We start from the raw sequence: 19,361 nt of genomic DNA, 5'->3' as shown, positions 1-19,361 counted from the left end.
TGTTCTGCGCTGTGCTGCAGAGCTCCATGGATGAGGCCTCCAGTTGCGGGCAGCACGGCGAGGCCTACCAGCTGGAGGTCACCAGCACCATGACGCGCCTCGACTACTTCAGCGGCCAGTTCAGCAGCGTCCTGATCACCTCCATCGCCGTCTTCTCCTTGGGGGAGCAGACCGTGGCCAACCTGGGAACGTCTAAAGGCCGGATCATCCAGGTGGGAGACACACCTCGTCTGACACCACTCTGTCATCAGTCTGTAATCTTAAACCCTAACCCTTAATCCCTAAGTCTTAACCCCTAAACCCTAACCCTAATCTCTAAACCCTAAACCCTAAACCAGGGGTTCTCAAAGTCCAGACCATGGTCCGGATGCAAATTGAACCACAAGTTAATCCGGCCAATAATACACCTTATAAGTCTATATGGTTGATGCAGAACCACACGTATAACTCATTATAATGCCCATACATGACAGAGAGTCGAAACAATCAGCGAATGTTGAAACGTTCCCATTATTGTTAAATACTAATGTCTGTATCAATGGTTATTGTTAATTCATTGAAGTTCATGAAACGCTGTTTTGTTATAGAATATTGTTTCAGACCTCTGAATACTATCTGATGTGGACCTTTGATAGTTTGAGAACCCCTGCCCTAAATATGAGGCTTAAACATAACCAATGTGACTTTTTAATAAAATAAAGGATAATATACGCTGCCCGGCCAAAAAAAAAGTCACCATTTTAATTTATATCAGCAAATACTTAAGTGACCGAATCATTATTACAGCTCAGCAACGTTATGCAGCAATAAAGTAAAGTCAGCTGAGTACCTGAATCTACTGACTGGCCAGGTTACACCTCCATCCATCAGCAATGGATTGTTTTCTTCCCTGTTGGCTTGGACATATTCCAGGGCAAGGATGCCAAGATTCATTGGGTTCCAATTGTCAAAGAGTGGCTCAGGGAGCATGAGGAATCATTTTCACGTAGGACTTGGCCACCACAGAGTTGTGACCTTAACCTCATTGAAGGTCTTTGGGACTGAAGGAGGCTTTATGGAGGTTCAACTCACTTGTCAATATTGGATCTCGGTGAGAAATTAATGCAAATCTAGATGAAAATAAAGGGTGAGATGTTGCATAAGCCTGTGGAAACAATGTCGTGACAAATGTGCGACATAATCAAAGCTAAAGGCGGTACAACGAAAATTCAAATGGCGACTTTTTTTGGCTGGGTATTGTAGCTGTACAGCTATTGGCCCCATAAACTCCAGAATATTCCTGCAGCTCCCCAGCTTGGTGCTTTTGCCGTGCGTGCATCGCGGCAGGATGTTGGTCCGCAGCCAATAAAACTGCAGTGGAATGAGGAGGCACAGAGGTGCGGGAGCAGGTGGGCGAATGCGTGGGCTTCCTGTTTGTGCCGCCGCTGCCCAATCGCAGCCGCCCGCTGCGGCTCTAGGCCGGCAAAGCCCTGCTTTGCGTGTTGCTGCGTTTTCAGGGAGTTCCAACGCTATATGACCTGCCAGAGAAACAAATATGAGGCATTCTGCGAAAATGCAGCCCCGGTCTTGATCCGGGGGGGGGGCTTTTCGACATGCTCCGTAAAGGCGATTAGAGGAGGGTGAAGCGCGACAGCTGCGCCGGAGCGGACCCCAAGGCCCCTGATAGGTTAATACCAGCACGGGTGCCCGCAGTAGGCCCGCACGCCATGCTTCAGAGCGGGCGCAGCTGTCGCGCAGGCTCAGGGGAGCGGCGAGCGGGCGCAGCTGTCGCGATTCGCCGCGGAGGTCCGGGGAGAGAGGGAGATCGGGCGGCGTGTGAGAAAGCCGGAGCGCAGGGGCCATTGTGCAGCCCGAGGAAGTGTTTAGCCCTCGAAAACCGCTCCTTGCCTTCGCATGGGGAATCGCGCAGCCTCCACACTCGCAAGCAGCGCTTCCTTCCCGCCATTATTCCCCGAAATGCTCGAATTCACACATCTCCCTCCTTAACTCGTAAACCTGTTCACGGAGATTTGCCCCCCAGTCGGAACGGTATTCTTTCCTGGCTCATGAAATCGGTGTCATGTGACATTCCAAGTGTCTGGGGTTTCAATTGCCCCAAAACCGTCGAGAATGAGGGGTGACCGGATTCGCCTTTAATTCCCAGCACTGACTCGTCAGCTGAAGTGTGTGACCTTCATGTATTTCATCTGTTGTTTTTGCAGATTTTATATTTTATTATATTTTAGTTGCTAGATTGACTAGAGTCCAGTCTGCTTTACGCGGCTTTAACTGAGTGACAGAACAGCTCTTCCCCAGCTGAGACACTCAGAAAGGGGACATGCTGATTGGTCTAAATCCTGAGCTCACAGAACCCACGAATCCATCTTTGGGAAGAATACAGTCCTTTGTGTATTCCTTACTGCACGGCCAAGTGTCGTCTTCTGGGCTGAGGAGACGCTATGGCGTCATTTCAGGTCGTGGTCTCGCGCTCCAGACAGAGATCTGCCCACGTGAACTTCCAGCTGGACTCCAAACCTGTGTCCCGTGAGCTGGAGCTGCTCTCCACCCAGCAGCCAGGGGGCGCCCTGCTGTTGGTGACAGGAAACAAGGTGAGTGAGTGACTGTCATCATTGGCGGAGGTCAGATAGCATCAGGGAGAATCTGAGGGATTCATCTCATCACTAATTGTGCATGTGATGTAGGAATGTTCTCAGCCATTAGCCTGTTCTGTGTATGATCAGATCAGGTCACTTTCGTCACATCACTAGAACGAGTGATCTAGTGCGTGAAAGTCTTGGATCCAGTGTTCCCCATTTGCAGTGCAGTACACTAAATAAATACAAACTGTACATAAAACCGTAACCTCCATGGAAAAAGTTACAGTTCAGTTGGCCACTGAGCTCAAATTTTCTGACATTCAGAAAATCCTTAAAAGTAGAATAGTAAAAAAACAACAACAGAATATGACTTACACTGAGAGTGCTGCTCTAACACTGATTCACAGAAGTGGACAAGGTCTTAGTGACCTATAACTTTGACCAAAGATGCTGTCAAACATCTCCCTGTTAACATATCAGTCTCCATCTCACTAGTGCCTAGATGCTGATAATTCTTTATCAATATGAAAGCGCAGCGGAGGAGGGCCCTCTGTGAGGTCTGACTTTTGAGTCATACTTAAAGCACACTGGACAAAAAAATTCTTATCAGTTTCAAACAAGTCATGATAAGTGTGTGGATTCACTGGACAGCTATGAAGCCTGATTTCATTCGGAGGTCAGCTAGACCCCCCCCCCCCCCCCCCCCCCGCAGCTTACCCTGCTTTGAGATGCACCAGCTCAGGTCAGACCCTCTAGCTGCGTTGATGTGCTTCTTGGATCGTTGCTGGGCTCTGATCAGTTTGTGCTCTGGCTCTAGCTGACCAAGGTTCCTCTGGAGGGCCCGGGCTGCGAGCCCCTCTCTACCTGCACCTCCTGCCTGCTGGCTCCAGCCTTCATGGGCTGCGGCTGGTGCCAGGACCACTGCTCCAGGTCCGGGCAGTGCTCCCCCTCACGCTGGACCCGGGATTCCTGCCCCCCCACTATATCCGTGGTAAGCTTCGGCTAAAGGTGCTGAAAATTCATAATGGACGCTTTCAACACAAGTTCCTGGGCCATCTCGAGCAGAAACTTTTGTAGCGACTGGCCACTATTATTTTTCGCTTTCACACCACACAACAGGAACTAAGACCTTTATGCTAGATAAGCATGGGAGACGCAAAAAGGTTGTAGTTTGATTCTGATCAAAATGGGACACAATCTTTCATTTATATTTTATTTATACGACCTGCATCTTGTTTATAATTCTTATTAAATCTGTCCTATTCCACAGAATAAATGAACTGTGTCTGGCTAATAAGCACTGGCAACTTTCACAAATGTTTATTGGTTATCTAAATTTTCCATTGCAAGCAAAAAGGTATTCACTGATGCACTGAAATATAAGTTCCATCTGCTCATTTTTCGTTCCACTACTTTTATATCTTTTTCCCACACTTCCACAATCCTTCCTAGGTAGTGGCGGTGTTTGTGGTCAATCAGTCAGCAAGATATCGCTGTAAGGGAAAGTAGTTTGTGTTCAAACAAAAAGACTCTGGAGTATGAATTAAAAAAACTGCAACCAAATTCTTGCAGTGTGAACATGACAAAAGTTCCTGGTTCCAGAAAAAGGTTCTGTTTCCTAAAAAAAAGTTCCTATGGTGTGAAAGCACCCAATGACAAGACTGCACTGTATTATGGAATCTGAAGTGAGTGAAAAACCTGAGCAGATGGCCTTCTGTGTGCCTGGCTCTATGTGGAAGGACCTGAGATGGACCGGGCACTAAGACTGCTTCGTTCGGTAAACCGAGTCCGGGGGAAGGAAAGCCACACAATGGCTTTTACATTCCGGAAGCCATTGAGGGGGCATGATGTCTCTCTGACTTTTCTCAGCAAATGTGAATCACCTCCTAAGGCTTTCAGGGCCAGCAATGTGATACCTGTTAGCATGCTTGTGGCTCAGTTTCCTTTTGATAAGAGGGTTCTGGGAACCAAAATCATGCTGGGGGCCAGTTTATGACTGTGATCAGAAGGCTGCCAGTTCAAATCCCAGAGTCAGCAGAGTGGCTTCATAGTTTGGCCCCTGAACGAGGCCTTTATGACTCAATAGCTCCTGGGAGTGTGAAACTCCGCCTTCTTAATTGTATGTAGATTTGGATAAAAGTGGCTGATAAATTAGTGCAAGGAGAGCAGTAAGTGGATGCCTCATTTACCCCGTAAGCAATGATTGTAAATGGTTTGCCCTGCTTTGTGTCTTCTTCCCTGGAGATCTCCCCAGCTAATGCCCCCATCGGAGGGAACACACGCGTCACCATCTGTGGGAGGGAGTTCGGCTTTAACAAGAGCGAAAGGTTCGACGCCAGTCTCGTGGACGTCCATATTGGCGGGAACCCGTGCAAGCTGGACGTGAGAGAGAGCAGCAGCAATCGGTACGACGTTCATGCGATGCTACATGCCGTCCTGGCTGTTTACGCGGTGTCCTCCCAGACCGGCCCTTACACGCCTGCACATTCCACAGCCTGCGTTAACACAGAGACTCCACTAAGCGCGTAATTATAAATGGCTGCCTTGAGTCGTTCAGTCAGTGAGTCGTATTAACATTCATTTTCTTAGCTCAAAAACCTCCGTGTTTTATAATTAACATATTCACAGTATCACCTTTGTTAAAATGCGGCGGGATAATCTTTCTGCCCACAGAACTGCTATTTTGCGGTTTAATCCGATTATCGTCGATTGCCGAGATGCTGACCTCATCTGAGAAAAATCATGCTCTACTTTGTTTTTTCGCCGTGTTCGTTTGCAGGCTCGTTTGCACACCTAGTGCGGCACGAACGCCGCTCAGTAACGGCGTCGTCACGGTGAACAGCGGCGACAGCCAGGCTCACAGAGACGGCTTCTCCTTCGTGGTAAGACCTCGCACGTACACTGCTTGTCTCCTGCCCATGTTCCTGCTGCACCTAAGCTCTCCGTCCACTTGCTGGCCAATATAGGAGCCTATCATCACCGAAATCTTCCCTGACTTCGGGCCCAAATCCGGGGGAACGATGCTGACGATCCGGGGGGATCATTTGGACAGTGGGACGCTCAGACAGGTCTCCATCGGGAACGTCCCATGCCAGCTGCAGAGGTGAGGAAGCCCCTTTGGGTATCATGGCAGAGGCGTGGACCCGATCTGGGCACTGGGGAGGGTTTGCACGCCATGGGGGCCTGGCTGACACTCCTCCCCTCCTCTGCAGCGCCTCCCGCAGCATGCTGACGTGCAGGACCCCCCCCCACGGCGCCCTGGCCCAGGTCCCTGTCTCGCTTAGCATCGACTCCGCACTGAGTGAGGCCCCCGGCATGTTCAGCTACAATCAGGACCCTTTCATCGCCCACATTCAACCGTCGCGCTCCTTCATCAGGTGGGGGGAGATGGAGAGCCGCTCAGCTACCGAGGCGGAACGACCTCATCACCGGCAAAAAAACGTCCCCAGAGGGTCAAAATTATCACATTGTGGGGACATTTGATATAATATATTCCCATGACCACATGCACACTTTGGTGTTAATGACCCTGTGCTGCAGTAACACCTCTGGGGATGGTGAGGAAGGATAGGTGTCTGTGTTGGGGGTGTTAGCGGGGGGAGGTGTGTTTGGGGGGGTTAAGGCCTGCGTGTGAGGGTGTGTGTTTGGGGGGGTTAAGGCCTGCGTGTGAGGGTGTGTGTTTGGGGGGGGTTAAGGCCTGCGTGTGAGGGTGTGTGTTTGGGGGGGTTAAGGCCTGCGTGTGAGGGTGTGTGTTTGGGGGGGGTTAAGGCCTGCGTGTGAGGGTGTGTGTTTGGGGGGTTAAGGCCTGCGTGTGAGGGCGTGTGTTTGGGGGGGTTAAGGCCTGCGTGTGAGGGTGTGTGTTTGGGGGCGTGTGGGCTCTGCTAGCCTCATCACCAGGACAGGAAGTTGCCTAACAGCAGGATTCTCCATGGGCCCCCACAGCGGGGGCAGCACCCTCTCCGCACACGGAGCCTTCCTGCGCTCGGCGCTGCAGCCCCAGATGCTCGTCACACCAGCCCACGAGGGGAAGGTGTTCCAAGTGGTGAGTGCGGTACCCCCCCCCAGCTGGGGTGTGTTATTACTATTAGGCCCCCAGCGCAGAAAAAAAAACATCCGCCAGAAGAATGAAATGTGAAAGCCACACACGCACACACACACACACACATATACATACATACACACACACAAACTATAGCTACCACTATTTCAGTGTCTCTGCTGATGTTTACATTACATTTAACATATATAGCAGACACTTTTATCTAAAGTCTAAAGCAGGGTCAGCCAGTCCCCATTCGGGGGTTAAGGGCCTTGCTCTGAGCTCCAACATTGACATCACACTACCAGCCATGGGATATGAACCGACAACCTTCTGATCATGGGTACAGCACCACACACACCCCTCATGTCCATCTCTGTGTCTAGCTCTATATCCCAGTTTCTTGTAGACCCTACAGAGGCGTTTTTTTCCTGCGCTGGACCTCCTGGCTCCTCCCACACCTGCTTTATATGTTTCCATCAACACCCAGTGCGCTGAACAGTCACTGGTGTTTTATAGCGAGTGCAGCCTGATGGATCGTCCATGTATGTATGCACAGCAGTGATTCACATTGCTCAGCAAGCATGTAAAGGGATGCTGTGCGGCTCAGCAGGTCAGAATGCTGTGTCTGTGATCGGAAGGTCACTGGGTCAAATCCCAAGGTTGGTAGTGTGATATCACTGTTGGGCTCCTTAACCGCCAATTACTTCAAGAACTGCCTGCATTTCAATTGCACGCTGCTTTGGATAAGAGTATACGCTAAATAGATAGGTGAAGGCGTAAATATCTGTAGCATGTGCAAAGCAATAAAAATTTACTGTGTCTACATGTAAGTCAAGGGTTAATGTGTCAGTAATGTGTGAGTTAAGATAAATGCGAGTGGTTTAAAGAACCAGAGGCTAGTAATTGTGTGGCACAGTAATTATGTGTGATAGCAAGAAGTGATGAATGTGCAGGACCCACACGTCAAACTTCTCCAAGTGCTGCTGGACCTCCAGACGCTCCTCAGTCTTAAGGGCACTAATGGACCTTCAGAGATTCAGCCCTTTCTTCAGGGCGTTAAAGGGTATCATAAAAAGTTCAATTATGCATCTTGGATTTCATTGCAGTTGTTTTGAAATCTAATAGCTTGAAACTTGCTCCATATTCTCCCATGTTAGTGGGGGGAGGGACGCAGGCCTGTGGACTGTAGTGTTGGTTTTCTGGTGTCTTCTGTGAGATTTTTCACAACTTCGGCCTCCTGGCTCGTCTGGGCTTGTTTTGTATGGACTTGGGAGATGTTTTCCCCAAACACACAGACACTGCTGCACTGGATCCATCCTCTTATCATGCATCATCCACAAATGACCCAGCAGGTCCTCCAGGGTATTTTCACAGCTTTGAGGACATGAAGGTACCAGCATTGCATGACTTAAAGCTGTCCTCAGGGTAGTAGAGGAGGTATATCAGCAAATGTGAGACATCGTGTACTGTGTAAGATTCGGTGCAGTATGATTCAGTACTCGGGGTTATTGTTGTAGTAAAATGACAGTAATGAATGTAAGTTTATCTTCCATCTTGAAGGCACGATGTGAAGTACCTTCGTAATTTTTCTGAAATCCGATCACAGCTTAAGCGCGCCGTGATGAATGATGTTTCTTGTTTTGTTTTTGTGTGGATTTCTGCATTGCAGACACCTTCTGTGGCGCTGTAATCGGAGCCGGTCGCCTCGCTTGGCTGTAAATCATGTTATCAGCTCAGGTGTGATTGCTGGAGGTGCCAAATTAGTGGTTTTTGTGTTGAGTTTCACACGTGCAGCGCACAATGGCAGTTTGGAAGGTGCCCGTTTTCAGCTGTGGGGGTCCGTGTGCAGTAACTGTTTATCTTAGGTGCAGCATGGTCATGGCTTAATGGACCTGCCTGTGTGCTTTCGTTAATTAACTGTTAATTGGTGATGGGAGACACCAAGTCTGAGTCCAGATGGGCGGGGATTCATCGTCCCTTCTAACTAAACAAGTAATCGTTTTAGCATGCTTAACCAGTTATTCAGATTTTCATGAGTTTCTAGTAAATTAACCCAGACAATGACTGAAGCAGTTAGCTAGTCTCATCCACGATGAATTCCTAAGCCTCCCTTAACCAGTGTTAAGTTCTGTTAACCAAACACAGGACTAAGCTACTGTGATGCTGGAGTGCTGGAATCCAGCAGCTTTTCCATCCTAAATGATCTCTGATGAGCCACACCTGATCTCAGGCAGAGAGTAATTCATCAGGTAGGGTAGATATCCCGCTGGATACCTGCACTCCACACCACATCACACCACACGTAATAACCAGGCATTTGTACTGCATGCATGTACAAATCAGTCCTACTGGAGTTTCCTTATTTTATAAAGAAAATAAAAAGACAGACAGACACATGTTATGCATACATCTTGAAGGAAATTGCAGTGTGCCCAGTAACAGTGTTTGCAGCTACACTTCAAATATTTACCTCTTACCAGTGCAGACCTTGAATGACTTCACTGGGACCTGCTACAAGTTTTGTCTGGAGAGACTGTGATCTCCAGCCAGTGAGGCTGCTGAACCAGATTGGCCAACAAAGTTAATTTCGCTGGGGTTTATTTATCTGTTCTTGGGCGCAGTTGCTCCCTTCTGTTACACAAACACGCGAAGCCTTTTAGAGAAATGAGAAAAACACTGCTTATGAACAGGATGTGAAGCACACCCTGTAAACGTAATGTAAGCGTAGATTCCAGGTATTTCAGCAGCAGAATTCCGTGTGGCTGGAGATCTAATGACTGGTGGTGGAAAAAAGGGGGGCTGATGATGTTTCCCTCGTTGGTGATTGTTTCTCATTCATAATGCACTGGCAGAGGATGTTTCCATCGGAAGCGCGTGAGAAATGCGTCCATATATTCAACATCTCATCCCTGCTGGAGCCGCATGCTTGCTGTTTAAACGCCCTACTGATTTCTCTGACAGATGTTCAGGGCCTGTTCTGCTTAGTGTAGGCTCTTGTCACGGCTGTACGTAGGAGGCTGTGGGATAAGCCCGTGGTGGGTGGAACAAAACTGACATCATTGTTCTAAGTGGAGAATAGGGGCTGTAAATGAGGCTGGAGCAGGAGCGTATACAGGGGAGGGCTCACGAGGGCACTATTCCCAACTAAAAGCTGATTGGCCCGCAGAGTGCCCCTCTCCTGTCACTCACCGATTTGAAACATTTCATTGGCTAATAATAAGGTTAGCCCTTCTGTATGAATTATGGCCTGTCGTATGCCCCTCCCACCTTAAAAAATCCTGGAATCGCCCCCGGGGTGGAGGTTCTGGACACCTGCAGTGAGAACTTTGCCAGACCTTGGTTCATACTCAGCAGGTGTGAGTCTGCATGAAATATAAGGAAAACGAATGAAAAGTAGAAACAGAGTGATTGCAGATGGGGATCTTGTGATAAAATGCCCCAGCAACCTGCATATAATATATGTGTCCAGCTTGGTGTCTCTGTTACCTGCACAGAACCATGTTACTCGCGCTCAATACTTAGCAGTCTGATGGTTTTTGCTTTCTATGCGTCTAGACCTGCGCGCTCAGCGAGGACAAACACGTGATCCTGTGTACCACACCCTCCTTGAAGGACCTCAAGCTTCAGCCTCCAGTGGTGACCAAGGTCTGCTTCGTCCTGGATGGCTTCTCGACCAAGCAGTTCAACCTGATGTACGTGGAGGACCCCAAGTTCGAGGAGTTCGAGAAGCCCACCGTCACCTCGAAAGGCAACAGGAATATTTTGGAGATCAAGGTAACTCAGTTCTCCCCCGTTGGCGCGCTCAGGAAACAATACTCAATCAAAACAGGAAGCCGGCATTGTACTGTTTAATGCGATTTGCCATGCTTTCAACACTCGATCTGGAGGGGGGGTGGGGTGCTGTCACAGCTGCGGGAATCTGGTCAGATAAGGTCTGTGCTGTTTGTGTTTTCTGTGCCTTTATTTGAGCGTGACTAACACCAGGTCATCTACGGGAAAAATAGTATCAGTATCAGTCCTCGTTATTTAAATGTTTGACGGTATGTAAGTGGCACAAACCCAAACACTTTTAAAAGGCGAAGCCTTTCAGGATATGTCTAGCTTTCATGAAAACTCTTTGCCTGTGTGTGCTGATTGGTCGACAGTCAGCTCTTTCTTCAGCTGAGCTCAGGAATATGCTGCATGAGAAAGAGGCCAGGCCAGCTGGCCCTCTACAGGGAGAGAACAGGTGCAACCCCGAATCGTGTGTCCAATCCTAGAAGCCTGTGCTGTCATCGCAGGAATGCGATCTGTCCCTCTAATGCCGTCTGCTGTGTAGGAAACCAGAACCGGGCAATCTGAGCCAACCTTTATATGTCTCGAATGGCACCAGAACCTCGTTTCTATCATGTCTTATGCTTAAATTGTGCTTCATGCGCAATCAGCGATCAGGCAGGAATGGTCCGCTAGGTTTGGCAAATACTTGGCTGGGGCAAATACAGGGACGGGGCCACAAGGGCACTGAAAGCTGATTGGCCACCGGAGTTACCCACCCCTGTCACCCACCTATTCAAAGCGCATCATTGGCTAATGATGAACCCAGCCGCTCTCTATGAATGATGGCTCCTGCAATGATGGCCGTTCATCTCCTCCGCAGGTGCCTCGTGTGGACCAGGAGGCTATGCGGGGCGAGGTCCTGCGGGTGAGCAACCGCAGCTGTGAGAGCATCTTCCTGGTGGGGAACACGCTGGAGTGCACCGTCCCGACGGAGCTGAAGACTGCCACCCGGGAGCTGGAGGTGGAGGTGGGTCTCCCTGCCTGATGCTCCCCCAGAGTCCTTCAGCACGTGTCATCTAGCAGCTCTTCTGGCTGGCATCTTACACACCCATCCATCCATCCGCACACAATCTATCCACCCATCCATCCATCATCCACCCATACATACATACATACATACATAATCCCTCCATCCATCCATCACCCATACACAATCCATTCATCCATCCATATATAATCTTTCCATCCATCCATAAACAATCCCTCCATCCATCCATCACCCATACACAATCCCTCCACCATCCATCCATCATCTATCCATCCATCCATCCATCCACACACAATCTCTCCATCCACCCATTCACACACAATCCTTCATCCATCCATTCATCCACACACAATCTCTCCACCCATCCATCCATCATCCACCCATACATACATACATACATAATCCCTCCATCATCCATCACTCATACACAATCCATTCATCCATCCAAATATAATCTTTCCATCCATCCATACAAAATCCCTTCACCATGCATCCATCATCCATCCATCCACACGCAATCTCTCCATCCATCCATCCATCCAACCACACACAATCCTCCCTCCATCCATCCATCCCTGGTGGTGAGGCAGAATGTATGGGAACCCCCGGAATGCCAGTCCGTCACAGGGCACGTTTTCACACACTGAGGGCATACAAAATATAATGTTTTAGCTACCGCATATTTCTTTACCCAGAGGACGAGCATGAGGAGAAGAGGCCCACACACAGGGCCAGCAGCCCCAGTGCTGGCGAACGATGATCTTCCAGACTTCTGGACTAGTGCTTTATATGTGCAGCTGCCTTCACTCTGACCAGCTCTGTGAAGATGCTGAAGGCAGCTGTAGGTCGTTAGCATGTGATCTGGGTGCGTGTCCTTAGCTACCTTCACGGCAGGCGTGTTCCCAGAAGGCAGATCCCGTCTCCGTGGAGTCAGATTTTTCTTGACTTACTGGTCTTTCTGACAAATATGCTGGCTCTCATGAACCGCGTTACTTCAAAAGATCAGACGCGATTTAATTTCCCACCCACGTGTAATAAGGTTTTCTACCGCTCAAGATAAAACACAGCAATATCGCCCGCCTGACTGCCCTCCTTCCCAGCGGCGTAGCCTTGACGGAAGTAACCTTGCAGAAATGATGAGCAATTACGTTTTTTTCATGATTCCTTTGCTGGCCGTTCATGTCGGTTTTAGGCAGAGGCTACAGAAAACAGAATAAACCTGAATGGTGATACGTCTTGTTTGTTCACACTCGTCCTTATGCATCCCCCTCCCTCTCCCTGCATGCATCTGCCCGGCGATCCGACTCACGCGGGGGTGCAGTGGAAGCAGGCGAGCTCCTCCGTGATTCTGGGGAGGGTGGCACTGGCCCAGGCGCAGGATTACAGTGGCCTCCTGGGGGGGGTGCTGTCTGTCAGCCTGCTGCTCCTGCTGCTGCTCGCCACCTTCGCCTGGATGAGGAAGAAGAAGAGAATCGAGGGTAAGTGAGCGGCCACCGTAACGCCCGCACCCCCAAGTAATTTCACCGGTTCTAGGTTATTCAAGGTTATTTTAAAGTTATTTTTCTGAGCCTTTATTTGTAATTTTCTTAGTTATTGATCACTGTGTAGCGTTGCTCACCTGTCTTGGTGTCACACTGCTCTCTTGTCACTGTGTCACTGTATAGAGCTGCTCTCCTATCACCATGTCACACTGCTCTCCTATCACCATGTCACACTGCTCTCCTGTCACCATGTTATTGTATAGAACTGCTCTCCTGTCACCATGTCACTGTATAGAGCTGCTCTCTTGTCACTGTGTCACTGTATAGAGCTGCTCTCCTATCACCATGTCACACTGCTCTCCTATCACCATGTCACACTGCGCTGCTGTCACAATGTCACTGTATAGAGTTGTTCTCCTGTCACCGTGTCACTGTATAGAGCTGCTCTCTTGTGCCTGTGTCACTGTATAGAGCTGCTCTCCTATCACCATGTCACACTGCTCTCCTATCACCATGTCACACTGCGCTGCTGTCACCATGTCACTGTATAGAGTTGCTCTCCTGTCACCGTGTCATTGTATAGAACCGCTCTCCTGTTATCATGTCACACTGCTCTCCTGTCACTGTGTCACTGTATATAGCTGCTCTTCTGTCACCATGTCACTGTATAGAGCTGCTCTCCTGTCACCGTGTCACTGTATAGAGCTGCTCTCCTGTCACCATGTCATTGTATAGAGCTGCTCTCCTGTCACCATGTCATTGTATAGAGCTGCTCTCCTGTCACCATATCACACTGCTCCCCTGTCACTGTGTCACTCTATAGAGCTGATCTCTTTTCACCGTGTCACTGTGTAAAGCTGCTCTCCTTTCACCATGTCACCGTGTTACTGCGTAACACTGCCGTCCCCCTGCCCCCTTGCAGATGTGGCGGTGGGAATGGTCTGGTGCGACGGTCGGGCTCACATCCCCCACCTGGACATGCTGGCTAATGCAAGGAGTATCAGCCCCACCAACGAGATGGTTTCCCATGAGTCAGTGGACTACAGGACTACCTTGCTCGAGGGTACACTTCTTTTCCACACTCCTCCCTTTATGCTCCCCATTTAAAAAACGATCTTCTTTCATGCATGTCACCATCTTTTGTCCACTCGCTGTTCTTTCTGAAACATTAATGTAGTTTAATCCACAGGCTGGGCTCAGGTTTCAGGCTTGTCCTTTGAATGCAGTGCTAGGAGTCCATCCCCTTTAGTTCAGTCTCACTCGAGTTCACCTTTGACCCCTGCTCCACCTTTGACCTGTGAAGGGCGGTGTGTGGCTCAGCGGGTTAGGACACTGTGCCTGTGATCAGGTGGTCTTCAGCTCAAATCCCAGAGTGATTTCACCTTTTGGGCCCATAAGAAAGTCCCTTAACCCTCAGTTGCTGATAAAAGCATATGCTATGTAGTAATTGTAATTATTGTAATTGTTCCAGACCAGAGCCCAGCCGCCTCGCAGGCCGAGTCCTGCAGGATGCCCCTGTATGCTCACTCAGAGCTGCCAGAGAGTGACCGGGATGTGGTGATGCCCCTCAGGCCAGAGGGTGCCCACATCGACCTGGCAGGGCTTCCCCCTGAGCTCATGGCTGAGCTGCAGAACGTGGTCATCGCCTGCGAGGACCTGCTGCTGCACCTCAATGAGGTCATTGGGCGAGGTAGGGACACGTGTGCATGAGCACACGCATGACGCCATGCAGCACTGTTCACCGTCTGCAGTGTGGATGCGCCGCCGAGCTCCAGCTGCACAGATGCAAAACTCTCTCTCATACATTTTATTTATTTAGCACATGATTTTATCCAAAGCGACGTGCATTACTGTGCAAAAGTCTTAGGCAGTCAAAGGAAACGTTTAAAGCTGTTTATCATGGCAGTAAGTGTATATTTCCTCAGCAAAAAAAAGAACACGATTTACCATTAGAACATAAACAAATTAGCAGTAACAATAAATTAACAAGAATTTCATCTCTTCTCCAAAAACGCTACTGAGATGTTGGAGATCTTGATGAACACCACTGTGGTTCCCAAGTCTTTGCTCAGGGGCACCCCAGCCATTCCATGTATTTTTTAACTTTCGCCACCAGTTCAACTAATTAACTTAACTTAAATAACTAAATGAAGTATTCATTAGCCACGCATGGCATGCTAGTGGTTGAATCAAAAATGCATCAATGTATTGGATAATCACTAAAAATACTGGGCTGACTTACTGGGAGAGGTTTTGAAATGGCTAAACAGACTTTGACTGACATAGCACAGTTTTAGACAAACATAAAGAACATTTACACATCATTTTCTTTGATTCCATTAGACTATTGTACAGTACTGTATGTCTGAGAGATGAAGGTCAACCAGTCCCTGGAGGAATTGGGGGCTAAAAGCCTCACTCAAGGTCTTAATGGTGACACTCAGCTGGCCCTGAGATTTGAACTGACAACCTTCTGATCACAGGCACAACAGCCTAATCCACTGAACCACACACCACCCCCCCCCTGCTGGCTCTGAGAGAGAGATGGTGTGGTGTTTCAGTGATGTCTCCGCTAGCTGTCCCAGGCCAGCCTGCCTGTGGGCCTCATTACCTCTCCATAAGGCATTTCCTTTGTCCGGCTGCCACAGATAAACTCCTGCCCACGTCCGCGTGTGATGTGGGGCTGCGCGCTGCAGAGCCGGCACTTTGTGCGGCGTCACATGATTTGCCACCGTCTCAGGTTGCAGGCCCATTGTGCTGGGCGCAGTAACCCGACCCTGCTGGCATGTGCGGAACGTGATCTCAGCCTAGGAGATGCTTCATGCTTTATTATTTTTATGTGTGTGTATAAAGCTGCCCTTCATCACCGTGCATAATGAAATAAGAGCCACATCTGGGCCTCCTGTTGGCATCTGTGTCCACACATGCGGCGCTCTGTTTCTTCCCAACAAACATGCGGAGCTGTGCTCCCTCCCAACACACATACAGAGCTGTGCTCCCTCCCAACACACATACAGAGCTGTGCTCCCTCCCAACACACATACAGAGCTGTGCTCCCTCCCAACACACATACAGAGCTGTGCTACCTCCCAACACACATACAGAGCTGTGCTCCTTCCCAACACACATAAAGAGCTGTGCTCCTTCCCAACACACATAAAGAGCTGTGCTCCCTCTCAACAAACATGCAGAGCTGTGCTCCTTCCCAACACACATACAGAGCTGTGCTCCTTCCCAACACACATACAGAGCTGTGCTCCTTCCCAACACACATACAGAGCTGTGCTCCCTCCCAACAAACATTCAGAGCTGTGCTCCTTCCCAACAAACATGCGGAGCTATGCTCTCTTCCAACATACATGCATGACTGTGCTCCCTTCTAGCAAACATGCAGCGCTGACCTTCCTCCCAACATACATATACAGCTGTGCTCTCTTCTGACAAACATGTAGGGCTGTTCTCTGTCCCATCATACAAATAGAGCTGTGCTCCTTTCCAGCTTACACACAAAGCTGTACTCCCATCCATGCAGAGCTATTTGTGTGTGTGTGTGTGTGTGTGTGTGTGTGTGCATGTGTGTATTCATGGGCCCCTTTTTGTCATCCAGGACACTTCGGCTGTGTTTTCCATGGGACTCTGTTGGACAAAAATAGCCTCAAGCAGCACTGCGCTGTCAAGTCCCTCAACAGTGAGTACCAGTCAGGATCGCGACCCACAGCCCTACCGGTCACAGGATCGCGACCCACAGCCCTGCTGGTCACAGGATAGCCACAGCATTGCTGTCGTAGGACTGTTCCTTGCTCCTCACTATCTGCCGATACTGTCGCAGAGATTCTTTTCCATTAGAGTTGATGTTGTAAATTATATTTTAGATAAGCTTACCTAGTATATTGAGTAGACTAGGCACAAACAACAGCTTTAGAAATGAGATTTCAATATTATTGTAGTTATTTTGTTCAAGTGTTCTTTTCCTGCATAGAAAGGGGTAAAATAACAGTGCAGTTTGGTTATTACTTATTACTCAGGATTTATAAATATATCCAAGTCTTAGCAGCAGGTTTTGGAAGTCATGGACACTGAATATTGACTGCTGCAATCTTGGGTATTGCTAAACTTTAACATGGCTTCTTGTTGTTTGTTGAGCTGAGTGAGAGCTGTTGAAATTTGGGAATTTCCATGGGGGGTAAGCGGGCCTCTTTGCCGGTGTCGTCCAGGGATCACAGACCTGCAGGAGGTGTCCCAGTTCCTGAGGGAGGGTATCATCATGAAGGACTTCAGCCACCCCAATGTGCTGTCGCTGCTGGGCATCTGCCTGCCCCCTCAGGGCTCCCCGCTGGTCGTGCTGCCCTACATGAAGCACGGGGACCTGTGCAACTTCATCCGGGACGAGAAGCACGTATGTACAGCCAGCGTGGGACACCCACAGGATGGTGCGATGTGGGGTCACAGTAACAGTGTGGCTTCAGATGTGCCACCATAACATTTTACTTAACACAGAATGTGAGCTAAAGACTCAGGTGGAAATTCCAGGTCCAGAAAGTATAAATCCAGACCATGATTTATCTTCAACCAATCAGTTGAGCATAAAGAGTCACAGTTACAGAGTAACTCCACAGGTTGGTTGAAACAAAATCCTGGTCTGGATTTCTACTTTCTGGACCTGAAATTTCCACCTCTGGTTAACACTGTTATCAATACAGTTTTGACCTACCACAAATGGCACAGAGATGCCATTTCATTCATCATTTCATTTCCTTTCATTTTCCTGCAGCTGACCTCTCTGGTTCTGATTCGATCTCCCAGGGCTGCTTTTCACTTCTCCTTCACTGAAACATTCTTCATAGTCCTCTGTCTTCCTTTCATAACTAATTTTGACTGAAAGCTTCGCTTTCTGTCCTGATTTCCCCCAGCTGTTAAAGCTGCTGCATCCTGAGCACCATAAATGCTGAATTTCTGAACTATTCTGCAGTTGCTTTTTGTCTGTCATGTCTGTTTCATGTGTCTGCAGTCTGATCGGGTACGCAGGTGAGCACACTGCCTGTGTCTGACCTCCGACTGTTGCCCTGTCTGCATAGAACCCCACGGTCAAAGACCTCATGGGCTTCGGGCTGCAGGTAGCCAAAGGCATGGAGTACCTGGCCAGCAAGAAGTTTGTGCACAGAGACCTGGCAGCCAGGAACTGCATGTGAGTACCGGCCAGCCACAAAAAGCACCCCCATCATGGATTGAGTGGTGACTGAGACAGGAAGTGGGTCTGTGTTTTCGGGCCCTTTACAGGAAGTCAGTTTGGTCACTGAATTACCTCATTTCCTGCACTCTACCGCTTCCCCCCAGGCTGGATGAGAGCTACACGGTGAAGGTGGCCGATTTTGGACTGGCGCGGGACGTCTACGAGAAGGAGTACTACAGCGTGCACAACAAGAGCGGCGTCAAGCTGCCTGTCAAGTGGATGGCGCTAGAGAGCTTGCAGACACACAAGTTCACCCCCAAGTCAGACGTGGTGAGTAGCTTTACCTCCAGGCCAGAGATGCTCCATACATCAAGCCTGTCTGTTCAAGTCGTTATACCGGTCACACTGTGCTCTGTGTTTTTAGGGCTAAAGGTCACCAATGCTTTTGGAAACAACACAGGAGTGTCTCTGTTTTAGACGTTTCCTTACCTTCTTTTCAACAATGTTTTAAGCACTGTGGACTGTCTGTTGGAGAAGATTACAATTCAACAGCTGCAGATTCTCCTGGGGGAAGATTTAGAAACAGTGCCTTTAAATCTATGAATCAGAAGATAGTGAACGCTGTAACATTTCAGTACATTCTTTAATTTCTCTCTGTTCTCTGTATGTCTGAACATACCCAATTCATGTCAGAATTATAAAAGAGTAATGGAGCATCTCTGAGCATCACCGAATTGGTTGAAACAAAATCTTGGTCTGGATATTTACTTTCTGGACCTGAACTATCCATCCCTGGCATTGGTGAAAACGTAGTGTAATTGCAGAGGTATGTGAGTAACTGCAGGAACATGTGAGTAGCTATGGAGGTGTGCTAGTAATTACGAGGATGTGTGAGTAACAGTGGGAATGTCTGAGTAACAACGGGGTTGTTGGAGTAACTGTTGAAATGTGTGAGTAATGGCAGCAATGTGTGAGTAATTGTGTGGAGTATGTGTGTGATTTGTTCCCATGCAGTGGTCCTTTGGCGTACTGCTGTGGGAGTTGATGACCCGTGGAGCCCCTCCTTACTCTGATGTCAGCTCCTTCGACATCACCATGTTTCTCCTGCAGGGGCGCCGTCTGCTGCAGCCAGAATTCTGCCCCGACTCCCTGTAAGAGACGCACAACAACCGCATTAAACAGGAAAGGACTGTACAGATTATTACCTGCAGCCTGATTGTCCTGTATTACCCCAAATTCCCGATGTAACAAAATCTTTGATGACCATTTTCCTGATAAATCGTAATAT

At 48.9% G+C, this 19,361-nt stretch overlaps 1 protein-coding gene across 4 annotated transcripts in view; it reads left to right on the top strand.

Annotated features, from left to right (window-relative positions):
* Window positions 1-19,361, top strand: part of met (MET proto-oncogene, receptor tyrosine kinase) — a 30,528-nt gene that overhangs the window by 9,762 nt on the left and 1,405 nt on the right. For all 4 annotated transcript variants that reach the window (XM_049025642.1, XM_049025651.1, XM_049025634.1 and 1 more), the window contains exons 3-20: window positions 21-212; window positions 2,454-2,588; window positions 3,394-3,567; window positions 4,821-4,981; window positions 5,356-5,458; window positions 5,543-5,679; window positions 5,789-5,953; window positions 6,519-6,618; window positions 10,174-10,392; window positions 11,255-11,401; window positions 12,744-12,900; window positions 13,826-13,966; window positions 14,375-14,593; window positions 16,511-16,591; window positions 17,118-17,299; window positions 17,979-18,088; window positions 18,238-18,403; window positions 19,088-19,224. In XM_049025642.1, coding sequence (XP_048881599.1) covers window positions 21-212; window positions 2,454-2,588; window positions 3,394-3,567; window positions 4,821-4,981; window positions 5,356-5,458; window positions 5,543-5,679; window positions 5,789-5,953; window positions 6,519-6,618; window positions 10,174-10,392; window positions 11,255-11,401; window positions 12,744-12,900; window positions 13,826-13,966; window positions 14,375-14,593; window positions 16,511-16,591; window positions 17,118-17,299; window positions 17,979-18,088; window positions 18,238-18,403; window positions 19,088-19,224 — 2,726 coding nt within the window. The remainder of the gene's footprint in view (window positions 1-20; window positions 213-2,453; window positions 2,589-3,393; window positions 3,568-4,820; window positions 4,982-5,355; window positions 5,459-5,542; window positions 5,680-5,788; window positions 5,954-6,518; window positions 6,619-10,173; window positions 10,393-11,254; window positions 11,402-12,743; window positions 12,901-13,825; window positions 13,967-14,374; window positions 14,594-16,510; window positions 16,592-17,117; window positions 17,300-17,978; window positions 18,089-18,237; window positions 18,404-19,087; window positions 19,225-19,361) is intronic.

This window comes from Brienomyrus brachyistius, chromosome 1, assembly GCF_023856365.1.
Source record: "Brienomyrus brachyistius isolate T26 chromosome 1, BBRACH_0.4, whole genome shotgun sequence".
NCBI lineage: Eukaryota > Metazoa > Chordata > Actinopteri > Osteoglossiformes > Mormyridae > Brienomyrus > Brienomyrus brachyistius.
This window is presented reverse-complemented; position numbering and strand designations above follow the sequence as displayed.